This window comes from Charadrius vociferus, unplaced genomic scaffold (genome assembly GCF_000708025.1).
Source record: "Charadrius vociferus isolate BGI_N301 unplaced genomic scaffold, ASM70802v2 scaffold88, whole genome shotgun sequence".
Classification (NCBI taxonomy): Eukaryota; Metazoa; Chordata; class Aves; order Charadriiformes; family Charadriidae; genus Charadrius; species Charadrius vociferus.
The window spans coordinates 3,562,108-3,588,381 of record NW_009649619.1 but is presented as its reverse complement, the minus strand read 5'-3'; the positions used below and the strand labels follow the sequence as shown (position 1 = coordinate 3,588,381).

The window sequence follows — 26,274 nt, the reverse complement described above, 5'->3', positions numbered from 1 at the left end:
ACCACTGTTGTTGCCAAAGTACATAGTGATTAATGTGCCCTTCAGCAAATGAGACCGGCTCTGTCTGATCGTATTAGTTCCTGTTCATTGGAGTAACTGAGCATCAATCACGTTCTAATCAGAGCTCACGTACATTGATTTTTTTTGTAAACAGCCTCACTATCAGGTTCTATCATAGCCTAGATTAACTCCTTAGTAATGACAAAAATTAATAAAAAGTATTTTCACCTAAATAATAAGCATGCTTTCATATTTAACTGAACAATCCTGTCACTTTAAATTGTCATTGCAGCTTTAAAGTCTGCAAAAGATAAAAATAACATGTTTAGAACTGCAGTTATTACTGGGATGTATACATATTAATAATGTAAGTACTGTGCTGCAGCATCTCTTAAGAGTACCATTGTTAATTGGCATTGCTTACCTTTAGCAGTAGTCCTTTTGACAAAAATATATAACAAAAGGATCAAATTAAGTGACCTTACTATTCAAATGAACTGTTCTTTAAGAGTTACTGCTACCAAAATATAATTTAAATTATGATCCACCAAAAAAACCCAATCCTTGTAGTGTGTAGCAAAACAATACAGTACTTGTCATGCACAGAAGCAAGAAGCTCAGAAGAGTGAATGTTCACCAAAAGATGAACATCAGTGCTGATATGTTTGACTTTTTAAAAGAAGCAACTAAACTGAAGAGAACCCTTGTCTTTTGTCAAATGTTGCCAGCTACTCTACTTAACAGTTTCTCACAATCAAGTGCAGTGTATTGTGTTTAATGACAGATTTGGTAATTGTGCACGACTAGCAACGCCTCAGTGTCTGGGCAATACAATAAATGAAGCCCTCACAATCTAATGTTCCCACTTAATAATTACTTACTGCATTGATCTTTCTGATCTGTCAAGTAGGAACGAAAATATTATGCTCACTTTAAATCCTGATACTGAATAATATTTCTATTATTACCAGGCAACTATCCAGAGAGTGGTCCTACCGCACTAATGAGGATGGCAGCAGTTCATTTGACTACAGGAGAAAGACTGAGCCTGGGAACAAGTGGCTGTCCATCCTGTACAAGGCACTGGGAATCCCCATCAAGGATAAGCAAAATGGCTTGAAAGGACCTGAAAGGCGCTGAATCTTTGTCAAAGTTTCACAATATCTAAATGATTTGATTGCACTGTTGTTCTGCACCAGATTTAGGCAGGGATCAGCACTGTCCGTATTTCCAAGAAATGCTTTAATTTTGGTATTACTAGCAGGACCAAACTCAAGCAGTAACCGGTTTACTGAGACAACCCTCTGCTAAAACATCCATTCATGCATGGGTTTGGGAAACTCAGAGAAAAGCCCCAAACCCCAGATCTTCCCCTAAAAATTCTGTGGATCATTCCCACTTTCTGACCATATCAAAGCCATTTCCACAACAGCTGGTGCCCCAGTTGCAGCCATAGCAATCTGGGAAGTATTTTGCCAAGTGTAGTCCACCTACATAATTTTAAATGAACAGCAGTTTATATCACAGGGGACACTCAATGCTGAGTTAATCCTTGTCAAAAAACACATTACCCTGTGACACAGACAACAGACATAATGGAATTATATAGTTTCATTTGCATAATAAACGATACAAGGTGAAAATTTTATTTCTTAGTTAAGACAAATCTCTCCATTGGGTAGGTGCAGGAACTGAGCAAAGGAAAGTAGTCCAAAGAGAAGATGCTCCTTGCACAGTGTACAGCATTACACTTTATCTGCATTTGTGGAACAAAGGACTGGAAGAGACCTTATTCTGCAATTCCAAGTTCAGACACTTGTCATTTTAACCAACGTCTTATGTAACTGCTTTCACAGATTTCCTGAGCACCATCATCAAAACAGTTGGGCTTCTTATATCTCCACTACTCAGGACAGGAAGACTGCTCCACACTGTCACTGTCTGAACAGGTATGAACTACCTCTAATTTCCAAGCTATAAGTACCTGTTGTCATTCAATACCTATTTGCTGTTGTGTCATTATCATTCACATCTACCTCAGCTAATCCACTTCCTCCCTATGTATGCTTTCTTGATATACTTAATAGAAGCAAGTATAATCTTGGCTTCTCTTTTGCTAAACTGAGCAAAACCAAACTCCTGCCCTCTCCTCCCTTTAGAGCAGCTGTCCATTTGCCCGATTAGTTCACCCACCTTGGAGACGAGGGACAAGAAATGTGTAAATGCAGTCCAAAGGTCTCTGAATAAGGCCCTAACATAATGTCACCACTACTCCTTTCTCTGCTGGATATCCCAGTCTTGCCCATTCAGGGATCATATTTGCCTTTTTCACAGATGTCCCACTCTCTGTTTCATAGTCCCTGCCCAGGCCAGGAGGACAGGCCTGCTTCAAATACAATGAGATGAACCGTTTTAATCTGTCCCCAAATGGGAGGCTAAGTGAGCTGAAGGCACAGTTCCAGGCTCTCAGCGAGTGCCAAACTTTTGCCTCTTGGCTCCTAGCTCTGCTCAGCCTGAAGTCACTGTGTGCCATTCAAAACCGGCTCTTGTGCTTTCTTTCACATGCATTTTATAGACTGCTAACCCCTTCCAGTCACCTAGCATACAAATGACCCTGTGAGTTGTTTCCAACTGATAAGATGAAGGTTTGCATTTTCTTTTAGCTAAAATCCTCACCTTGCATTATACTCTTGGATTTCATCCATTTTTATTATCCTAGTCTTCTCGGCTGCTCGGTTCTTCCTGTACAATATTCCTACTCCCCAAATTACTGTCACCATTTGCTAACATTATGGCATTAGCACATTTCAGCCTCGCTTGCGCTCTTTGGCTTCTTGTGCCAATATTTCTAATGAAAATATTCAACAAGATATTATGTCCAAGATAAAAAACAGGACCTCTCCTTCAGTGCACAGGGAAAGGGACTGCTCTGATGGCGGGCAGGTATGAGAAGAAACTGTCATTAATGTTCGTGGGAAGGTGGCAGCAGTTTGTGGAGAACCAGTGGGTGCCTGTGACTGCCTTTCCTCGCTCCCTGTTTCCAGTAAATGAACTGGATTTCTGAGGCAGCTCATGCGTAAATACAGGATCACACAAGCTTCCCAAGTGTGTCAGTGGGGCTGTGCAAGTTGGCAGCATTCTTTTTAACTTTTGCAGCCTACTTGTCATTTGGGTGAAAACAGACAACATTTGAAAGTTTTTTTCCCTTAAGGCATGAGCCAAGATTAACAAGGTATACATCGTGTCTAATGAGGTCAGAGACACAACCGCACCAGTGTCCAAATACCTTTTATCAACCTTGAACACTGATGTGTGAAGATGTAAATTGATGCAGAAAATAACCACTTGTAACACTTTACTTTCTGATTGTTCCCCGTCATATGGGAGCTCTTTTGCTAAATGAAGGCAGTGATAAACATAAGGATGGATTACCTGTCTGATCCATTCCATGCACATTCAAACTTGTCAAAGATGCAGTCATTTTCATAGAGGGAACACAACTTGCTCCTAAGGTAATCATGAACCTGTTTCAAAGAAAATAACTGTTGTTATTCTTGAAACAAAACAAAACATAAAACTCCACAACCAGGCCCCCCACTTTATCTCCCACCTTCACTTTCAAAATATGCTGCACAGATTGGTATCTTTGCAGAAGATACTGTGTTTAAAGTCTACAGAAGCTATCTGTACCTCTCCACAGCCCAATTAATCAGGTGCTACAGAATTATTGTTGCAGGAAGGCATGAAGCATACCTCCCTCAGCAGGCTGCAGACCACCCCTCTTCAACGTATTTGTTTCCCGCTTGGCTGATTTTCTCCGTGCTAGCCTAATTCCCAAAGACATTTCACCAGCTGATACCCTAGATGTGCTAATTAATGTGCAAGAAATCTAATTTAAATAGTAACAAAAATGTCATATTCCAAGATAAGTGGACTCTCACTTGTGGCGGAAAGAACTTGGCTCTATTAAAAGAACCTGAACATGTATAGTATTACATATATTTGGGTAAGGTATTTCAGAAGCCAAATACAGTACAAGGTTGCAGTTGCATAGGCTGCAAATTAGAACACTAATTTAGCCCAAGGATATCTCCAATTTGGCTGAGACTTAAAAACAACATTGTAAATTCTCTCTTGCATAGTTAAAAAGTGGGACTAACCAGCAGAAGACCTCTCCTCTGGGCCACATATCTCTGCTGAACAAGGGTTATCACAGAGGTACAGATCTCACGCAAAATGTTTCAATCCTTCGCTGAATTTGATTAGTTTTCCTTCTGGATGATTGGCTTCATTCCACAAGGAAATAATGAGCTAGAAAATCCCTGCCTAGAAGAATTTACTAATGCACTTTCACTCCTGATATTTTCTTCTAGCAGTTGTAGAAAGATGTGTAGATGGCCTCTTGGAGCACACATACCAATGCAATAGCCGAGGGGCGTAATTTAGCTCTGACATACAGAGGTATTGGTTCTTGCAAGTCCAGGGAGACTGTTCCTGTTCATGGATGCTCAGCATCCTCCTTTGGCCTGAGGGCGTAAACATTTGTTCTAGTAAGATAACTTCTATCAAGACTAGACTAGGAACAACAACCTTTCCCTTATATTCTCTTTAACCCATTTTCAATAGCCAAATTGTAGAGTATCCTAAGAATAATTGTAATGTAAGGTTATTAAGGCTTATAAATTTTAGTCATGGATCAATTTTCGTTAATAGATGAGTGAACACTGAGCTGTATACTAACAGATAATGTCTTATAGAGCAAATAATAGGCAAACGGCAGATGCAGAGAAAACATTTCACAATTAAATGCATTTACCCTCATGGTGAGTAATAGGTTAGAACATTTTTAGTACTGATGCAGTTTCTTGCACCCTCTGTAATTAAATCCTTTCATTTTCTCTTTACTTAAAGGCTTTTCATGGTAGTAGTATAATTTGTTACAAAACCAGAGTTCTTTCCTTTATCATCTTCATGACCTCCCAACACTTGGAATAAATAGAAAGGTTGGGTAAGGCAGGAGAAGAAAGTAGATTGCATTTGCCTCATTGACTGTCATTTCTAGGTCTTCCTCTTGTTACCATTTCCAGCAGCCATCTGTCATGACCACTGTCACATATACACCCTTTGCAAAGTGTGTCCAACTCCACAGCTTGGAGCTGTGCCTTTCTATCAGCTCTGTCAAAAAGCATTTTGAAGTTCCTCTGTCAGATTTCTTATGGATCTCTTCGAGGTCTCATCTCCTTTTTCTTGCCTGGTTCTGCTGGCAAACTTGCACTACTGCCCTGAACAACCAGCTTGCTCTCCATGTGGACCCTTTACCACATTTGACCTCATTCAGACCCTCAGAAAGACTATGAAAAACTAACTGGAAGAAACAATTTTTACCCTGTTCGCACGTTCATCAACCACTACCAATTGAGGGTAAAATCAGATTTGCCTTGTCTGTTACATACTGTTCTTACCACATACGAATAGTACCAAAGAATACCATAGGCATTCTCCTTTTCTTCATTGCTCTGTTTTAGGTTAGACCTTCATGGATCTATCTAGTCATTCTGTGCTCCGGACTAACACAGCACTGTGACTACACAGGGAGCTATTTCACTGGGACTGAATAATCACAATCAGGAATCACACTGGTAAGTGACACATTAGTCCAAATCCCTGTGCAACAGGCCCTGACAAAAGTGGATCAAGCTATTATCAGCTATGAACATGCTCACCTCTGCTCGCTGCTGGTATGGTTCTGCTGGGGTAATTCACCTGGGCAGCATCAAAAGAGTATCCTGTTAGGTAGGGCTGCTTTGCAACTTTCAAGCACTGGCCATTCTACTGTATTGCTCTTTTAATGCTGCCCAGTGCACCACACTCTGCCCTTTTTTCTTTTATGTGAAGCATAAACAGGAGAAAAATCACATTGACTCACTGCCAGCAGATACAGTGTTCCAGCAAGGCTGCTCTATGCAATAGCATTCTTTTAGCCAGAGCATTGATAAGGAAAAGAACTTGGATGAGGAATTTGATTTTTTTTTTTTGTGATACTAAAATTGTAACCTGATAATGAAGCGGTATAGTTACAGACGTTGCTCTTTCTTAAAACCCTGTGGGGAAATCTCCTGTTGTGACCCTCTTCATGAGTCTCTCATCTAGGCATTATCTAAGGGGCTACCATGCAGTGGACAAAATGAGAAATTCAATCCTTTAATTAATATCTTTTAATCTTTTAATGATATGTATGTCATCATAATTATGTGGATACATAACTGAAAATGTTAGGTTTATTTGTTGCCTTCGGTTGATCCACCACAAAAAACTTTTTGAGAGATTTCCAAGTTTATATATGAGATTTATGTATGTGAGAGAGAGATACCTCTAAGAAAAAAAAAGTTAAAAGAGTAATTTAAGCACTTTTTCTTAAGAACAGAATTCTCTACTCTCTTCAGTTGAAAACCAAGAAAGGTTGCCCAGCGCAGTTGGACTGTGTGAATACAATTCAATCCTGTGCTATTGGCTTCCTAAGGCCGCTGCGTTACAGATTCTCCTTTAGTCTGCTGCAACACTCAGCAATGCATCTGTATACTCTCTACAGGGCACTGGATAAGTATTTCAAAATGAAATGCAACCCATAGGTTAAGGTACGGCAGCAAGAACACTGCTATCTTTGCAGAGGTTTTGTTGTTGTGAGTCTTTTTTTTCTTTAATAAGCTTCTGATTGCAATAATCAGTACTGAAAAATTTACATTATACTAATTTTTCACATCTCAGCATGGAGAAACAGCACTTTTTACTTGGCCCCACTGCTGGGTGTCAGACTGATTTAAAGGTGGCCAGCTTGTTTCACAGCTACCTACATGAGGAAATAAAAGCAAATGTCAAAGTCAAGACAAACAGGTTGGCTTGACCAGCTATTCCTCTCCAGAGACAAAGTTGCCTACTCCATTAGTCAAGTATAAAATAATATATTACCTAAGTTTCTAAAATCTGAGATATGCTTCTGTTATATAAAACACAGTCTCGCCCTTACCCTCCCACTTCATTTTCACAGCATATCAACATTTCTACCATATTTAGCATTACAAGTATTGCCATTTTCAGAGCAAAACCAATTCTGTAGTTTTAAAGGTACACAGGCTCAGACTTTCCAATGCTAACAAGAGACACACTGAAGAGTATCCACCGAAATGTACTGGGTGCATTGGAAAACACTGGGGCCCACTTTGCCTACTAAACACTACCTAATAAACACCTCCAATGTTACTGAGGTCAAATTCTAGTTGTTTTGTCAAGACCCACTACCAAACTCTCATTACATGTTATTTTAAAACCAATCTTAATGATAGTCACTGTGAAGTCCTCTACCCCACCTACCATTATACAGACACAGAAAACAAGGGATTGTTCCAGCAGTGTCATAGGACTGTCTCTACTTAAGCAGTACGAGCCAGATGAATGACATTTTTCCTACTTTCCATACTCTTCTGTAGGTAGCTTAACAGCTTTTTTCTCATTGCATTTTCATAACAAGCAGCTTCTGCGTCACAGACATATTTTCCTTCTTCAAGGCAGAGTCAAAAAATGTAAGCTCAGCCCTCTATTGCCAAACAGAACAGATGTCAGAGCACAAACTCAGCGCTGGCTGGAGCCACTGGCATTTTGTCTGGATAATATCGCAACAAATTCAGGCAACCAGATGTGTCTGTCTGGCATTCGCAAACTGCTGTGTCAGTGGTGATGTTAGGGTTTAATGCTGATCGCTTCTAGAAATAGGCGTAAGGGAGAAATGCACAGATGAAGTTTTTAAAAAGAGCTTTGAAATTACAAAGGTGTAAACTCTCAGCAGCCCCAGCAGCAACAGAATACTAAGCAATTCACAAAAACCTTTCCTCAGTTTCTTTTAAATGTTAATAGTGGAATACATCATTTCAGAACAGATGCCAAAGTGAAGAGATGAATTCCCTTGTTAGCAGCATAATTTCTTTCAAGAGCCCAAACCACACTGAGTGTCACCCTGACTACCCAGGTCTTACACTTCCTTACTAATGCTGAACTTGCTGTTTTCCAGCAACAAGGATGACACTGTGAGGATTTTAACCACCTTGATTAGCAGCTCTCTTAGCTAGCTGCTTCTCAGACCAAGCAATGAGAAGTTTAGGAAACATTTCAGTTTTTGAATAGTGAGATGCTTTTTATATTGCTGCATTTCATGACACAGGAGATACCTACCTGGTAGGTTTCTACAGGCTTTGTTTCCATGTTCAGATCCCAAACCTTGACAGTGAGGTAATCTCTTGTTAGCATGTATCTACCGCTGTGACTGAATTTGACATCTGACACTGAAGAGATAATTTCTGAAAAAAATGATCTGTTACTGGGGTCTTCTGGTTCTTCGTAGACTGTTATAAAAAAAAAAAAAAAAAAAAAAAAAAAAGAAGCAAGAGAGAAATTAGAATTCTATAAAAAAATGCTCGGTCGTACAATCTGTACTGTGCATTTCATGTGAAACAATATAGGTCAATGTACCAATGAACATGCTACAGAATTCTTTGTATGCCCAGCACTTAATTTATTCTTTTATCTTTATATAAAAATACAAACTGTAAGTTTTAAATATTACAATAATTAACCACACAGTTATTGGCCCAAAGCATCACCTTGGGAAATCATGCGAATACACCAGTTAGTTGACTACAGCTACTTATAGCAAGTCAGTTCAGCTATGGTCATCCTTTCTGGGGTCCCCACATCCTGTTTCCTGACACATAACCAAAATTAAGGTGTCCCTGTCACATGAAAGGTGTACATGTGGTCTCACAATGGTCTTGGTATCCCCAGGAAGGGTGGTCACTCAAAGCCTGCCCTGGTTGCCAGAACCAGCTGACCACTCTGCAAGCTAGTCACTGGTCATGTCTGAAGGCATCTGAGACTAAACATGAGAATTTTGAATCACAGAATCAACGGTCAGGGTCGGAAGGGACCTTCGGAGATCATCTAGTCCAACCTCCCTGCCAAAGCAGGTTCATCTACAGCAGGTGATAAAGCAATTGCAAATTGGAATTACCTCTTCCCGCGAGGTGAGCAGAACATAGACAGTGATTTATCATGTGGATACATGAACTACTTAGTTCCTGTACAATTGCTGACATTTCTGGAAAGCACCAAACTCACTGTATGAGGTGGTTAGCTGTTCTGTGCACTGCACGATCCAACAAGGCAGGGGATCATGAAATATTGCTTACAGCACCTCCATACAGGGAAATCCAGCTCTTGTAGCCAGGAGGTTGGTCACCCCTGTTCAACTGTACATAATAATGATACTGGAAAACTCACATTGAATTGCAGGAACTTGAAACAACTGGTATTAGTGGGCTCTACTTCATCTGTTACAAGTCCACTAATGACCAAGGTCTCTTCATCCTTCCCCCAAAAGCCTGCACCACCTCTAGCCCTGCCTACCAGGTGCCTAGAACCACTCTGTTGCCTTTCTGTACCTATCTGCGGCCCTGTGATGCAAATGACCTCATATGGTGAACTTTAGTAGAAAGTCAGGCTTCCGGGGTCTTTCAGTTCTCAGCAAAATCAGTAGGGTTTTGGCACCTACGCCTAGAATATTCTTTGAGAACTGGCAATTTGGTGAGTGTCATTTTCAAGTTTCAGAATCAGGTGAAGAAAAACCATGTGATGAGACATGAAAACGTGCTGAAAGTAGAACAACTGTGTACTGTCAGTCAAAACAGAGGTTTTTGTTTAGTCCACTGGAACATTTCTCTCTCAATTAATTTATCTACGACTATGATTCAGACTGTTGAAAGCGACAAGGCTACAGTTTCCATCAGGTGAAATAATGTTCTGCTGAAAGTTAAGGGTGAGTATGTGGGCGAAGCATGTGGGGTAATGCAAAAAATTATTGGCAATTTTCTTTGGGGGTGGGCAGTGGAGTGCAGCCAGGCATGCACATGAGAATAAGGTCTATATTTGAACATGTACCACACATCTAAATGGTGTGAACTACTTCAAAAAGGGGAAAAAAACTTTTCTTTTCAGACAGACTGTAAACGAACAACTTTAAATAGCTCTCTCAAAATTTGCCTAGACATTCTGCAAAGCAGGTATTTTGTAATTATCCTGTCAGGTTTTCAATAGAAGTCTGACGAGCACAAAGCAATTATCATTTCTCATACCTCTTCCCTTTAATCTGTCCAAACTACGTACTTGGCTGGCAGGAGTTTCATCCTCCTAATTATGATGTGAAGTTGCTATTAAAACCAGGAAAGAAAAAAACCCCACCATACTAACTGAACTATACCTTCATTTATAGCTGAGATATATTTTCTGGGCTCTGTGTGTCTCGTCCAACTCCCCATGATTAGAAGAGCAGTAGTATTCGTAGCTGGATACTCTGTATTTTGTTAATTAATGAGATTAAACCATTTCATCCCTTATCTGCACTGTTTATTGCTTTTCTATCCTTACCACAGTAAGTATTAGAAAGACTGAGATTAATTAACTGCAGAAACCAACGCAAGCATGAAAGCCTCGTATCACTACAGCAAGAAAGATAGCGGTGGAAATTTTAGTAGCAGCAATTCTTTTCAGAGAGTTCCTACAGTCAGCATAAGCAAGCCAGGAAAATTGTTACAGGAAACTAAGCAGCAGCTCCCCGTGTTAGAGAGAAAGTTTAGCAACCAGCAGCACATGCCCGAGCAACCAGAAAAAGACATTGGGCTCAGGAAATGAAGGTGAGATATAGTGTCCTTGGGTCTTAGCTATTTCTGGTTTAGCATCAACATAAGGTTATGCATACACTGGAAAAAAAAAAAAAAAGCACTCTTCATTCAGTTTGGCTAATACAAGTTGAGTAATTGGAGACAGGACAGCAGTGACAGCCACGTAACCTGGACTTCAGTTCAGGCAAGCAATGCAAATTCGACCCTGGCCGCTTCATGCTGACATGGACAAAACACAGTGCCAGCCCACCGTTTGCAAAATCAGGTTTGCCAGCCGGCACGGGAAACACATTTTCTGTTCAGTCCAGTGTAGACGTATCTTTTGGGGGGCCCTCTTATGGTAGGGGGCAATCGGCACCCAAAACATGAGACTTCAAATCTAGCTTACTTTTCTATATCTAAACAAACCTTGTTAGACCAGGACTTGGAATCACAACTTTACTGAGATTCAGTTATAAATTCTATTATACTCCTATTAATTTCTTGATTAACTTCTTAATAACTAACTTTTCCCATAAAAAGGGGTATTTAACCTTCATTAACATTGTTCTTGATAACCTTCACAGGGCTAATTATATGAAAGACACAAAGCTACCTGTCTAGTTACAAACTAATGAAGACAGCAATCACAAATGTTGTGTGTGGTGGGCTGAGCCTTCACATGACACTGCTCAGACTGAAATACGACCTCAATGACAGGACTGCGGAATAGAGAAAAATCATGGGATTACAGAGGGAAACTGAGCACGTCTCCGAGTACAGCCAGTGTTGGAGAGGAGCTTCTAAGGCAGACGCCATTCCTGCCCCTTACTCCACTGGCAGATACAAGGGTAAGCTGGGAAGTTGGCTTAGGGAAATAAAAATGCCCAATCCCGTTCTGCACAGCTTCCTGCTCACAAGTTAAAAACAAGGCAGCTTTTCACAGAAGTAAGTCCAAACCTTCAAGAGAAGGATGGGTTGGGTGAAGGATACTTGCCAGAGCACTGTTTTCCTGAATCCTGAAGAAAATCCGCAGCATAAAAATATGCTGCTTCTTTCTCAAAAGGAACTGCCATTTGCTGAAAAACAAACTCTCATCTCTCATTAAAAAAGTTATCTTAGTGTTCCTTGAATTTCTCTGATCTAATGTAGACATGGAGACTCTCCTTAGAATCAGTGCATAGAAAAGGCATCTCTAAGGTGTGCATTTAACATGCAGAAATATATGCAGATGTCTAAAGTGGAGGGGGAAAAAAAAAAGCTTCCCTTCCAGCCACTGGCCAAAAGAAAGCAGATGCCTTGGGCAGTAGGTAAGAAGAGTGTGGTGCTCAGGCACTTCCCACTAACACCGCTGTGGCTCTCATCAAGCCAGTGAGTTGCACTCTGGTTGTCGTAGGTGCTGCCACTGCAACTTACCATTTGTTTTAATATGGGCCTGATTCCACAAACTTGAAAGCTATACGTTTTGGACGAGACACATCCAATAAAGAAGAAAAAAACAAACTAAACTAATCTTCAAGTTCAATTCTAAACAAGAACTAATGGCTGACAAAAATGAGGGCTACGCATGTGAATGTAACCTTTCTTACACATCTTGTTTCCTAGTTTTACATTAATTACCAAACACGTCTCATTATGTGTAGACTGGAATGTCTCCCTCCATTCAACATACACCATACAATCTACAAGGGCTACGAGGTGTGAGCTCTGGAAGCCTTCCTCTTCCGCTTTGGCAGCTACCTTTCGCTGCTGTATGCTATTCCAGTTTCCCAAATATGTAACTGTGAAAGAGGGATATCAAATAGCTCGGAACACAGGAAAGTAAAAAAATCAAACAGCACTACTGTGTGCAGCCCACTGAAAAGCAGTGAGTAGATTGTAACTAAAATATACTTTAGGAGTCAACAGACCATTATCCCCAAAATAGCCAAAAATAACTCAGCCTCAGAAAAGATAAGAATCCATGGTCTCATAAAAGGTTTTTCTCTTTGTCTCATTTCCAAAGACGCACATTTTTGATGGAGTCATTGGTATTCTCTAGACTCCAGCACCACTGAAAATTAATATTTTGTTTGCTGGGCAGAGCTTTAATCATTGCATGATATAAATTCTGGAATTTGCGAACTTTAAAAAAGAATAATAATGTTAAAAATGGCTCATATGGTGGGTGCAGTGTCAGAATCCAATATAGCATACACAATTCTGTTTCCTCCTGTATTCCTCCTGTTGCAACAGGGAGTATGCATGATTCTCTACTTTATACTGTAGGGCCTTGGGTAATACCTCATCTGAATTTTCAACATTCCTTCCACTTCTCCTTTACCTCTTACCTTCATTCTTTTGCCTAAAAACACAAGCACTCACAGCACTGCTGCAAAGCAGATAGTTCCAAAATACAAATACCAATAATGTTTTTAAAAACACAAAGAAGAATGATATATTTAAAGGGAAAGCAATAACAGTATCCGACATAATATGGGGCAGGGGTTAGAAAAGCTATCTATCTAATATAATGAAAGTTTATCTGGAGCTACTTTTTATTTTTGACCTGAATTTATACGTGTATAATGGATTGATGGGATAAAAGAAACGTCAACTGTATTCAGTTAAACAAATATTTCATTGTGTTTAAGAGAGAGAAATGTCAAGTATAAACTTTGACAAAATTTTGTTATAGTGACCCGAGCACTTGATGATAACTACAAGGGTTTACTGTGAAATACCAGTAAACAAAACAAAGAGAAAAAGAGAACTAGTGAGGGAGAAGACCCTTGATGATAACGCTGTGTACTCCTTAAGGCATAAAGATATGAACCTTGAAAATTTCTGTTACTGCCAACCAAAAGCAGAACTACTGATAAAACCAACTTTTTACTATTACAAAGCCAAATATATTTTAAAAGAAAAGCAAAGATGAATCATGCTTACATATATTGCAAAACATGTGATTATCGGGGGGAGTGTGGGGTGTTGAACAAAAACAAAACCAGTGAAAACTTGAAGATGAAAGCTTACCAGCTCCACAGATTTGGTAATAAATTCCATCATTCATAGGATAAAATTATAAGCAGCCTTAAAAAGTCATTCCCTATAGCAGAAAAAAAAAAGCTTCTTTTGAAGCTATTTTCTTTCTACTTATGAACAAATAATAACTTATTACAGCTTTTTTCTAGCAGATACTGGTAATAATTTGCATCCTGTCCTGAAAACTTGTTTTTACAGTATTTAAGCACTGTTACTTAGATTTAAGTTTTCAGAAATCCTGCACCGTGAAATAACTCTCTCTCCCCCTCCACAGACAGGTAATGGATGTAGAAAACTGTCCAGTTCCTGTTCAAGGGTCACAGCTACAAATGGGTGAAGACAGTTTTGGCAACACTGGAAAAAGAGGCAGTGGGGTTAATGAGGAAGGAGACGACCACAGAGGCCAGAGCCAGCAAAGACGCTTGAACAAGAGAGGGAGAATAATTTCCTTTTTTAATATCCAAGCATACAAACAGTCTGCAGTTAGGCTGAATTAAGGACTTATTACAGATAACTTCTGGGTTACACACCTACACACAAAACAGGTGTATTTCAGCTGGTCCTGGAAATAATGGTGGTGGATGAGGTAATCTCTCAGTGGGCTTTAAGTTTCATAAACACAGAAAACAGACACAGTACTGGGCCAGACAATTTATCATCTAGATCAAGTCTCTCCTTCATTTTGGATCCCAAATGAAAATGGCTGCAATACCTGATTAAAATGTACTGGAAAATGGCACTTTGACATGTATGGAATTTCACTCATCTTGACAGACTAGCCACAGCAACTTGCAAAAAGAACAACCACCAATATGCTCTCTTCGTAGTTGATAAACAAACACTTTTAAACATTATTTTTTTTTCTGGAATACATGGTTATACTACTTGAAAGTTTCTCACAAAACATGATCCTAAGTTAAAAATCTTACAAATTATTTAACTACACTCTGATATGTTTAGATGGTAAATTAGTACCATTCCTCCGGACAGCTGTGATTTGCTCCACCACATGTATTTCATAAAGTTTAGTATAAAAAACCTAAGCTAAATTTCACTGAATTTATATAAAAATACTAATCACATTCTTTTTTTAAGTCCATGACACTTACCACTATCCTTTAACACAGCAAGCATTACTTTTTTTGTGCCACTGAATTCAAGATGTGCTCACATCTTGAGCTATGTGTAGTTCTGGTCTTACCTCTCATGTGGTAGAGGTCTCAAGAAGACACAAAAACGGGCAATAACAATGACGAGAAGTATCAAATTACTTCCATGCAGGGAATTACTAAATAGACTGGGACTCCTCAGCCTAGAAAAGACTGAGCGGGTTGTAATTAAGAGTGGCATCAAAAGGATGAATAGGGAACGACAGTTCACTTTGTACACTGTCTCTTCCAATCAACAAGTAGGGGTCACCTAGTGAAACTAGGAAAGGGTAAGCACAGAGCAGATGGTTCTCCATACTACGCCTAATTAAGCTACTAAAGACTTTACTGAAAGATATTGTGAATGGTAAAATTTATACACATGTTCAAAAGTAACTGCACAAATTCAAGGAAAAAAAAAACCCAAACATCCATTTGAGTATTGTTACATGCAATAAGTTCACTCCCACTGAAGTCCCTGAACCCCAAGTTTCCACCTGCAAATTGCAGAGGCTACAGATTATACCTTTTCTCTGTTCTCACATTTTCTGCTGATGTTGCTACTGCCCACTATCAGAGCCAGAATACTGGGCTAGAAGGACCTCTGCTCTGCCCAGGTATAGTCATTATTATACACTGTTTAAAATTCACTTTAGAATTTCATACTAAAGGGTTCCTGAGTTCATTTTAAGTGAATCCAGACCAATTACAAAGCTCCCTTTGAAATTCATGGTCTCTTTATGCCTTTTAGCTTCACTGTTTATGATAATAGTTTGATTTACCATTATTATTTACTCTATCTTTCACTTTCTCTGAATGATTTATTGTTTAGTATTAAGCAAATCCACTCATACATTCACCTCCTTCAGGAATTCTCTTTCAAGATCAGGATGTTTTGCTAATGTGTCAATCTTGCCTTCATGTTCTACACTGATTAATATGGTTACACATGTGTGGGAATTTTTGAGTCCACCTTCATAAACAATCTAAAATACAATTATTTTATAAGACGTGACGTATAAACAACTAACCACAATTATTTAACATTTTATATTATCATAACCTGTCATTGCTTATCCTGTTTTAAACTGAAAAAGTGGAACCTTTTTATATTTCAGTTCTCTGGGTTTTTTTTATATAATTCAGAAGGCACCTCTTCATGCCCTGGTCACTTACACATCATTTGCCTTCTTCAAGTAAAAGCAAGTTTCTGAAGCTACCTCCACTATAAGACTGAAATACCACCTACTGTAAAGCATTCCTTTATCGAATGACCCAATATTAAAACCAGGCTTCTCATCAATACCTCTAGAGAGTATGGCTTTTAGAAGTGGAGCCTCAAATCAATACTTAAGAATCTGTTTTACCATCTGCAGTGAGTTGCCGCAGCTTGTCGCAAACCACAAGGGATAGTGCATTAGTGCTGAAAGGCAAAGCCAGATCAATAGCTAAAGAACAGTGGGTGGGAGATTCACTACAGAGTTGCTTATATTAATGTAACTTTGCCAGTGAGTTTGTTAATAAAGAGAAATGGTGCTAAAGAGAGCAAGGAAGTGAAAAAAATGCAAAGCTCATCTGGAAGGTCGAGCCTCTTTAAACCTTGGTCTCACAAAGACTTATGTGCATGCTTAATGCCACGTGTTGTGCGCAATCCCATTGAGTTAATGGGACATAAAACTACAACCGCTCTACAGCCAAATTCATGCATTAGTCTTTCCGATCTTGATATATAAGGTTAGTGGCAAGAGGGTTCTTTTTCCCCCAGTGAAACAGGGTCTTGAAAGAATAATGGTGGTTTCATGAGACATTGAAAAGCAGTATTTGTTGCTATTAAAAAATTAAGCAAACAAGACAGGAATTTTAATAGACTGAATAACTAAAGCAATCTTGCAGCAATTATTTGCTTTATCTGTGTGTGGTTGGGGGAGAGGGGTTAATGAAACACCTCTTCAATCATAAATCATTTACCATTGCTTCAGGCTTTTCTTTTTCCTCTTACTATTTGATAGCTAGAAGTACCTAAATCATTTTTTTTCTTCCTCTGATTTAACTTTAATATATCTTGCACATCTGGAGGAAATACTACATAGACATAATTGCATTTCTGTAGGAACACTTTCAAATTTTCATTAGCCATGTTTTAAATGTCTTTATTATACCTTGATCCAAACTGTGCAGAATGGAAGCTTTGGAGCCCACGCTAAAGGCAACCTTCTACCAAATTGCAGTGGAATTCCTGCACAGGGAAGGATCCCTTCCAGGATCTAGTTTAGCATGCATGAAATTGTAGTAACAGATCTTTAGTGACAGTCATAATTACAAAATTATGAGGATACAGGCACTTTTTTTTCATTGGGGATATGAAATCAGCAATGAAAGTATGCCTTATAAAAGAAATCCAGAATTAGGATAAGGAGAAGAAGCCTTTATTAAAGCAGAGTGTCAAATGATTACGGAAGCTCAGATAAGTTTCACTCCTGTCACATGAAACCTTGCAGATTTTGCCTAAAGTGGACATTACTTTGACAGTGGCCTCTCAATGCACAAAGGGAGAACGCCAGCTGTCTCTCGCTGAGATGATAACCTGACATGAGACCAGATGCAGAAATAAAAAGCGTATTTTAAATGTAAAGCTCACAAAAATGAAAAACAAGTTGTCTCTTTTGCAGTCATACCATAAGCATCATTCATTTGGAAAGGTCAATATTAATTAGCAAATCCAGCAGGGACATTCTGTCACAGGCTTTTTTGTGCATGTGGCTGTTCTCTGTTGCAAATGAAAGATAATCCTTATTCAGTCAGAGGCCTGAAAGCTGTCTTGTCTCTGAAATTCCAACCTCTTTTAAACGACTGGTAAATATAATTAATTTAATTTTAAAATTCAACATGTTCAAGCAAATTATCCTTGATTTCTGTTTTGGCTGCTTCCACAGTTCCAAATTCTTAAGTTTAAAATCAAAGGTAATCTCAAAAAAACCCCAGCAGATAACCACATCGAGTTATGTGCCAGACTGACAGGATAGTGGCATTTATCCTTGGGGAAGGGCAGGCCTTCCTTTTATGCCTGGTTTTCAAATAAAAATGTGGAAGAGGACTCTCAAAGAAAAAAGACACCACCACCATCTTCAGGTGGCATCTTTGCATCAGAAACCAAACCCCAAATTCACTCTGCATTGCTCCGAAGACCATTTTGTACTTTCAAAATACTGATTATCCATCCCGTGGAATTGGGAAGGCACCAGCTGAGATGCTTTGCCCCTTTCAGGGACAGTCCAGAGAAGACAGCTGTTAGAATTGCCTGTCATCTACAAATGCTTCTTCAGTCAAAGGGAGGGGGGCTCTCAATGGCTCCTGTTATAGATCCAGATGTCAGGAGCTTGTGAAGTCTGTACGGAGGGTGGAAAGCACGAACTAATGGTGACAGAAGCTAACTGCATTATGTAACCACAAAGTTTGTCTTTTAAAGAGCACCACGACATTCAGAGCAATAAACTTGAAACTGCAGCTCCTCCTTCCTCGAAGTATTTTGTTGTAAATATTGCACATGGGTAATGGATAATTAGAAATAGGGTTTTAGTCTACAAATATAAATCAAGAAATGAACACTAAAAAGCCCCTTAAAGCAACATACGGCATTTAAATAGATTACAACTTCTGAAGTATGTAATGACTTAAAAATATTAAGGCTATTACACGGAATATCAATAGGAGTTATACTCAAGTGACTTAAATTTCCATGTTGCATAACTATACAGTTTCTATTTACCACTTAACACTGAATTTAATAATTCTAATGAACTACTGAAAAAGCTCGTCATTTTTTTCCAACTTCACATGCTCAAGCTCAGTTTTCTTTAGCTGACTGCTTTATTAGATGATTTGTTGAAACAGCCATATGCACCTATCTAGTCTATAAGCTGTTTGGAAGAATGATATTATGTCCATGCACATTTATAAGGAGCTTTGAACATAGTATTAGCAAGAAAAGATCAAAACCAAATTAGCAACTTGTTAATTGAACTGCTGTAAGTATTTTTTGGTTTATAAGTATTTTTTAGACACTCTTACTGCAACAGTACCCTGACACTTGTCTCTCTTGTCACCTGAATCCCTTGCATGAGAATTTATGGAATTTGGGGTGGGGGGTAGTTCGTTTATTTCTTGGATGTTCCCAGCTAACTGCTCTAACAATGATACTTTTGCTGCTGTTAGCTTCCCTTATTTTGCTACTATCACAGATTTCCCATATACTGCCTTCTTTCTACACTGCATTGCCATGCATGTTGCCTGAATAACACCTCAAAGACGACCTTACACTGTTTAGATGAAAGTTTCCATATTATTTAAATTAATTCCCTATTTCTTGCTGCTTGAATCTGACTTTCATACCTGCTTTAAACCTTTACCTATAATGTCGTGGACTGCAAGAACACCATCTTCCTTATTCCCATCCTTCTAATATTCTAAATAAGCAGGGACATTCATCTCTCTTCACCTCCTCTCTAGAATATTTTCATGAAATTCTCTCCCACTACTTGCAAAGTCTGATAATAACATGGAACAGTATTATGCATGTATCTCCCCTATGGTTACAGATCGGGCTCTCCTGTATATCCATTTGTAATGGCCACATATGTTTTGCTTCTGATTGCTCACCCAGCATTGCATGATCTATTAAAGAGGTGTTACAAGAAGCAGTTTCAGGTAGTCTATTAGAAAAACAACACATTTTATCACACCTTATCAGTATCTCAATGACCATTTAAAACTCAGCTGCTGACCTGATATTCTTTCAATGCCTTACGGATAGATTTGGTGGTCTGAGATCATTTTTCTAAGCGATGGAGGTCCCCATTACAACTCATCACACAAATTGGCAGCTTGCTAATAAATCTCAGCATAGGCACCAAGGATGAGTAGATATGGAAGAAGTCTCTTGTCTCTTCCATGTCAGAACCATGAAAGATTTGTAAGGGAAACCTTGTAGTGTTGCTGTCACTAATGCCAAACAGAGAGATTTTGCCACTGAATTTAGCAAACCAGAAACCTTCAAGAACACTATAATTTATTAATATCCTTTGTCAGTGACTTACACAACAGATATTAGTATGTAATTTATTTATACAGTATGGCACAGTAATTATTCATGGCACTCTCTGGACTTGTACAAATGGAAGGGCCCTTCCCCCAAAAGCTACAACTGATTTTAGCCCAGCTATAGAGATTTGGATAACAAAAGGGTCTGAAAAAGGAGTAAAACCAAAAGTTCACAACCCGTGTTCAGTATCCGGGCATTTTTTACAATGGATCTTTTATCCCTAAAAATATGCACACCTATTACATCTCAGAACAGCATCTGAAATACAGCACAGTGATATTAGACTGAATTAAGAAAGCAGAGTTGCACAGCAGAACATAAGGGTTTACAGTCACTAGTAAAGACACTGTAGCTGGTTTTGTTGAGAACTGAAGGCAGTTATGGGGAAAGGTGGAAAGGCGAGCTGAGCTAGGAGAGTAGCGTACTGATCACGTGTAAAGCAACTGTAAAGAGGAATCAGATACACAGTGAAGGTACTGGAGAGACAATTGTCCAAATATTTGATTTCCCTGACTGATTGGTTTTTATTATATATCCTTTTAGGTTGCTATGGGCTTTATATAATTAGTTTTGCTTGCCTCTGAGAGCTATACTCAAACCACTCCAATCAGCAGTTATGAGGGCCTATTCTTTTTAATGCTTTGGAAGTTCTACCATTGGTGTATCAATTTTGTATTGTACATGTGTGTCAAGACACACTCAGCTTCTCAATGAGCTTGACTTGAGTTCAGTGCAGCAATGCTACATTAAATGGCTATTTTCTAACTCATAGATCTGGAAAATAGGGTTTAATCAATGACCATTAGACCTTGCGCTCCCTTCTGGCATAAAATGACTTCTTTCATCCAGGGTTACTCTATTGTTGTTTTAATAAGTTACGATTGGCATTTGGCACTGAGTTACAGGGGCACGGAGGCCCTATTAGCAGGAAAAAATTAAAGTATGACGGAACAAAACAATTAAGCGGGACAGGATAAGTCTCAACAATGCGGTAGATTATGTCACGCTTGCATTTCACTTTATGTATTGTATTCCCCCTACAAGCACAAGGGGACACAGCTAACAAAGGTAAAATACTTCTCTGCTTAGGAAATTGTTTTGAAAGGTTATTTTCTATAACTGGAGGCCACGTCTTAAGAGGTTCTGAGCATGTGCGCTTCTCCTTGCAGCGAAAAGTCATAGGCTTTTTACTACATTTACTTCAGTTAAAAAAAAAAAACAGTTTATGTGCTAAATCTGTGCACCTGTTATGTCTCACTTAAATCTACAAATGTTTTCTCCCCCCCATCCCACCCCAAACTACTAAGATCCGCCTACCTCAAAAGGTTCAAGTAGGAACTTATTGACATAAAACCTCTTATGTGCCCCTGGCACTAAGAGAATTTCTCCTGAATTTCCTTCCCACTGTTTCAACATTGCAAAAGAAACTGAAGACTGAATTCTGTGAGATGGAAGTGTCCTGGAAGCTCCAGTCCTGAAGGTGGCTAAAGCAAAGCCACCACAGTTCATTCATTAGATTCTCAGCTCCTCATAGGCACCAGCCGCACAACACAGTGGCTTTGTCTGGTGGTTTTCAGCCTCAAAAGACAAGAATAAATAGGTTGTTTGCACCAGGCAAAATGCCCAGGCTTGCCAAATTACTGGTGGGAAGAACCATATTCTGTTTTATCGAAACTATAAAGTGCTGATAGCAAGACATTATGAACATGCATTTTCCTTCACCCTTTACTTTAAGAAAAAAGGCAGCCCCACACTTTAACATTTTACTTCCTTATTCTTATGTATGTTTCAGTTCTAAACTGTTGTGAATTGGCGCTCCATCTCAAAGTCTCACAGGCTACTTAAAGTCACTTTAGGACAGATGACACATTCTATACCAACACAATATCTTTTTCTCTTCTCCCCCCCCGCGATATTACTTATTGCATTATTTCCTCTATATCTGTATAGACACATTAGTGAAAAAGCACATATAGGAAATTGCTCGGCTAATTTTTTAGGAAGGACCACGACATTTTTTAATCCAGAAAATGGATTCAAAGTTTTGAAGACAGTTTGAATGACAAAATTTACTTGCTGAAGTATTCAGAACAGTAGTATATTCAAAACAGTATTCTCATGCACTTAAATACTCCCCCTCCCCCCCCAATATTTCCTTTGCTAGGAATTATCTCTCTTTTCCTAGCAATTTGTGGGTTCTTCACCGATTCCTGCAATAAGAACCAAAAGGGTGACCAATCATAGACATGACTATTACCAATTTCATAGATAATACTTGTATAGATAAGAAAATTTTCTTCCTTTTGCTGTTTTCTTTTCAACTCTGCCTGCAACCGAGAAGCTAATACACTGGGGTATGCACACATCTACCTGTTGTCCGTGAATAATAAGCCTTTAACGACATCTGGGGCTCAATGAAGCAAGGACTTACGCTTGGAATGTTTGTCACAGAGAGCCGATGCCCTCATGTCGCAGAGTCTCAGGGATCCTTTGCTGCTGCTGTAGACAAAGAGATTGCAGTGATGGGGATGGAACTCAGAGGCTGTAATCACTTCCGTCAGGTCCTCCATATTGGCTGGCTTTATATCTACAATGTCTGAATGGAAGTTTCATTAAGGAACATGCAGTTGTATGCAGGTAAACCATGACTCTTACTGCCTTTCTGAAAGAAGCATGATCTTCTAAATGTCCATACCTTTAATGCTTTTAGATAAAGACATACTCATTTTTTTGGCAGCAGGATGTTTTCAAATTTCCATACATGCCCCATCTACACCAAACTCAGAGCCACTAGTCAACAATGGTTTTACAGCAGATGCCATTAGTAGGTCAACATTTGTTCATGCTGTGCAAAGACATCAAAGAAACAGTATTCCAGGGGGTTTGGAATTCTCACTTTTCTTAAAACTAAAAAGAGAGCAGGTAGCTGTATCTCCTGTAGTTGCTATTGAAATCACTGCTCTATCCCAGATAATACTGATTCACAGGGAACAACGTACAGCTCAGATCTGCTCACTCCAGTAAAGGCTCACTGGCTTTTATGATGATGCAACTTAAACTAAAAGATACACTAGCTTAAGGTTAAAGCCTCAAACAATACATGTACCTTTTTGCAAAGGCAAATGTGGCAAACAGAAGCATTTATGCAAATAGTTTTGTGTGACTATATACTGATATAATATCCTTTCTAAAAAAATTGTGCACAGTATTGGTTTCGCTATTTGAACGCTTATTTGAATACTTGCGAAAGAAGTACCTGAAATGGCCTTCTTGGGTTTTTATGTAAACGATACTCATTACTGAAATCAATATGAATTTCTGTGACTGAGAACTGTACATCCGAATCGTTTAAGTGGACATATCTGGAACAAAAATACATCAAAGATCTAGTTTCACAAGCGCAAACCTGTCAGTTGGAGCACCAAAGATTATCCACATGAAGTATGGCTCACATGGTACCTCTCCAACACATATACCCCCTCATACATATTACCTGCCTTGGTGAGATTAAAAACCAGGACCCAGTTAGCATGTATTTGGAGAAGGCTAGCCTGTGGAAGATCGCTCATAAAGAAAAGAATGAAAGAAAGAGTCCCATGAGGGGGCTGTAAGAAAGCAGTAGGTGTAGAAGCATAAAGTGAAAGAAGGATATATATGTAAAGCAGTATATTTAAATAAGATTGTACATTTTCATATGGCCCTCAGCAATCCGCTGTAGATAAGCCATCCAAATGTTAACAAATCCTTCGAACAAGAAGAGTAACATTACCCTATTTTACTGATGAGGCTGTGTGAGAGGCAATAAAGGATTTGCATAAGATCACCTGGGAAATGCATGAGAGAACAAACCCAGATCTACTGAGTCCCAGTTCAGTGCCCCAAACACAAATCATCTCAGTGCCTGGATTCCCCAAACATAAAATCTGAATCAGCTGACGTTCAAAATTTAAACATCTCAGAGGATAAGATAAATGAGAAAATCTGTTTCACTGATGGCAAGAGAAATTACATATCATGATACTAAGCCTCCTTCTGTTCCCATTGTGCCCACTTCCCAAATGGAAGACCTTTAATTGATTTCTGTGGGAATGGGGTACAGTCTATCACCACCTTAACACTATATACTTTGATCTTTCCCAAAAATGCAGATCTGGGACACTGCATTGAAATTAAACACGACACAAAAGATTCAGAGATAATTATCTTGATGACTTTGCACAGACAAATACATCACACTGATGTTTGGGGTTTTGGTTTTTTTTACACCAAGTGGTTTCAAAAGGAAAATATCAGCAAAACTATGAGTATCTTGTGACATTTAATAACAACTGGGAATGAATTAATGTTGCATTTTGACTGCATTCCCACATATCTCCCAGAACCCATCATGTTTAATATTAGTGCAATGAATGTTAAGATGTAGCAACATTGATTTACCCCTTTTATAAAGCATCACTAAATATTCTTGAAAATCAACAGGAAAAAATGACCTTTATTCGGTTATTTGTATTTGGTGAATCTGTCTCAAGAAATATCTTTAAGTAAAAGCAATTGCTTTCATAGATTGAATTTCTTTCCAGAGTTCAGAGAAATTATAGTAACTCAATACAAGAATTTCACCTCTCAGCAGAGAGATGAATAATTGCTAAGTGATGAGAAAGCCATAAAATATAAATAGAGTATGTGAAACAGTCATGGTAAGTACCATTTTTCTGGATGCTGAAGACAATATTGATGAATTTCCCTTCATTGCGTGAAATGAATAACCCTATGCTGAATAATGAAATTAAATATTCCACTCTCCTGCCAGAAAAGCAGAAAATATTTGAAACAGACTGCATTTCCAGATGTGATCTAAATCTCCACTGAGAAAGAATGTCATTGCCTACTAAGGATCATAGAGAAAATGCTGCACTGAAAATTCATTGTTTCGTTAGATTCAGAAAAAATAAAACAATAACACTTGTACTGAAGTAAACAATCAAGGGAATAGAGAGTTGCAGAAGAGATTTACCCCAAATGCATTTGTAATAATAGATGGAAAAACAGCCTTTCCTTTGACAGCTAGAGAACCCAATGTATCAAAAGAAGACCATGTCACACAAAAGAGCATTTTTCTCCTCTCATGATTTTTGCCATCTATTTGAAAACAATCAAGTACAGCTTGACATGTGATATGTGGGAACTGTATTTAAACTAGCATGACATGGTAAGGGCAAGCATCTCCCATGGGACATTTTGCATTTCTATTTTTCCATCTTCCCTTTGTGTCTTTTTCTTCCTTTTAAGCACAATGTCTCATGGCAGGAAAATATTAAAAAAAATTGGACCAGACAGTGTGCTTCAGAAACAGGCCCTCTGGTGAACTTGAAGAGCTCAAAGAAGAGGGAATCTGGCAGAAACTGATTAAATGAAAGTTCCATTGCTAAAGGGAAAAGTATTCTAATGTCACAGATCTGTAGAGTTGCCTCCTACGCTAATGGCTTCCCTTACAATCATATCTTCTGGAGGTATGTCTTGAGTGGGGCATGGTCCCTCTCCCTTAGTTCACTCACATCTGAAATACCAGTCACATCTGACTCCTGTCGTGTCACATTTAATGTGGTTCATTTTCAGAGTGGGGACAAAACGTCTAGGACCAAAGCTAAGACAGAAAGACCAAAGAGTTCACCTTTAGCAGTGCAGAAGGATATAATTCTGTTGTCCTAGAAAAGCTGGTGTTCCTGTGCCTGAACAGGGTAGGAATTTCCCCTAAGAAAATGAAAAAGGTCTTCACACTGCTTTGACTTCTACACGTGCTTGCCAAGAACGAGGCATTTCGATCCCTGGTAGAAACTTGCACTAAGGGAAGGCTGAACGGGCGCCTTGCCAGCAACAGGCTGGAATGCATTGGCAGTCTTTTAATTCATTAACATTAAAACAAGGAACAGAAAATATCTTCTTGCTCACAAAAAACAGAACAGGTCTGTCCCTCCTAACCCAACTGTTTGCCAGGTCTCCCCTCCACTGCTTGGCTCAGTGAAATGGGATAAAGCTATGAAGAGGACAATAGATTTTCTAGATGCTCTCCACACCAAGATGGAAATGAAAGGTCTAGTATGCTTGGAGACCACAATGGTGAGAGATTATGCTCTTACAGTTGGGTTAGTAGAGCTACAAGCCCAGGAGTTATTTTTGGGAAAGGCAACAAACATACTATAAGGCAACGTAACCTTTAACTTTCGCGAAGAGTGTCTATGTTGCTTTCCCAATATCATTCAAGAACAGAGGGATAACATAGGAGAGCAAGCCGGCAGGACAG

General features: G+C 38.9%; 1 protein-coding gene across 2 annotated transcripts in view; it reads right to left on the bottom strand.

The window, feature by feature from the left end:
* Positions 1 to 26,274, bottom strand: part of PPP2R2C (protein phosphatase 2, regulatory subunit B, gamma) — a 140,967-nt gene that overhangs the window by 7,657 nt on the left and 107,036 nt on the right. For both annotated transcript variants that reach the window (XM_009890533.1, XM_009890534.1), the window contains exons 6-8: positions 22,405 to 22,569; positions 8,224 to 8,393; positions 3,433 to 3,524 (exon numbers count right to left, since the gene is read on the bottom strand). In XM_009890533.1, coding sequence (XP_009888835.1) covers positions 3,433 to 3,524; positions 8,224 to 8,393; positions 22,405 to 22,569 — 427 coding nt within the window. The remainder of the gene's footprint in view (positions 1 to 3,432; positions 3,525 to 8,223; positions 8,394 to 22,404; positions 22,570 to 26,274) is intronic.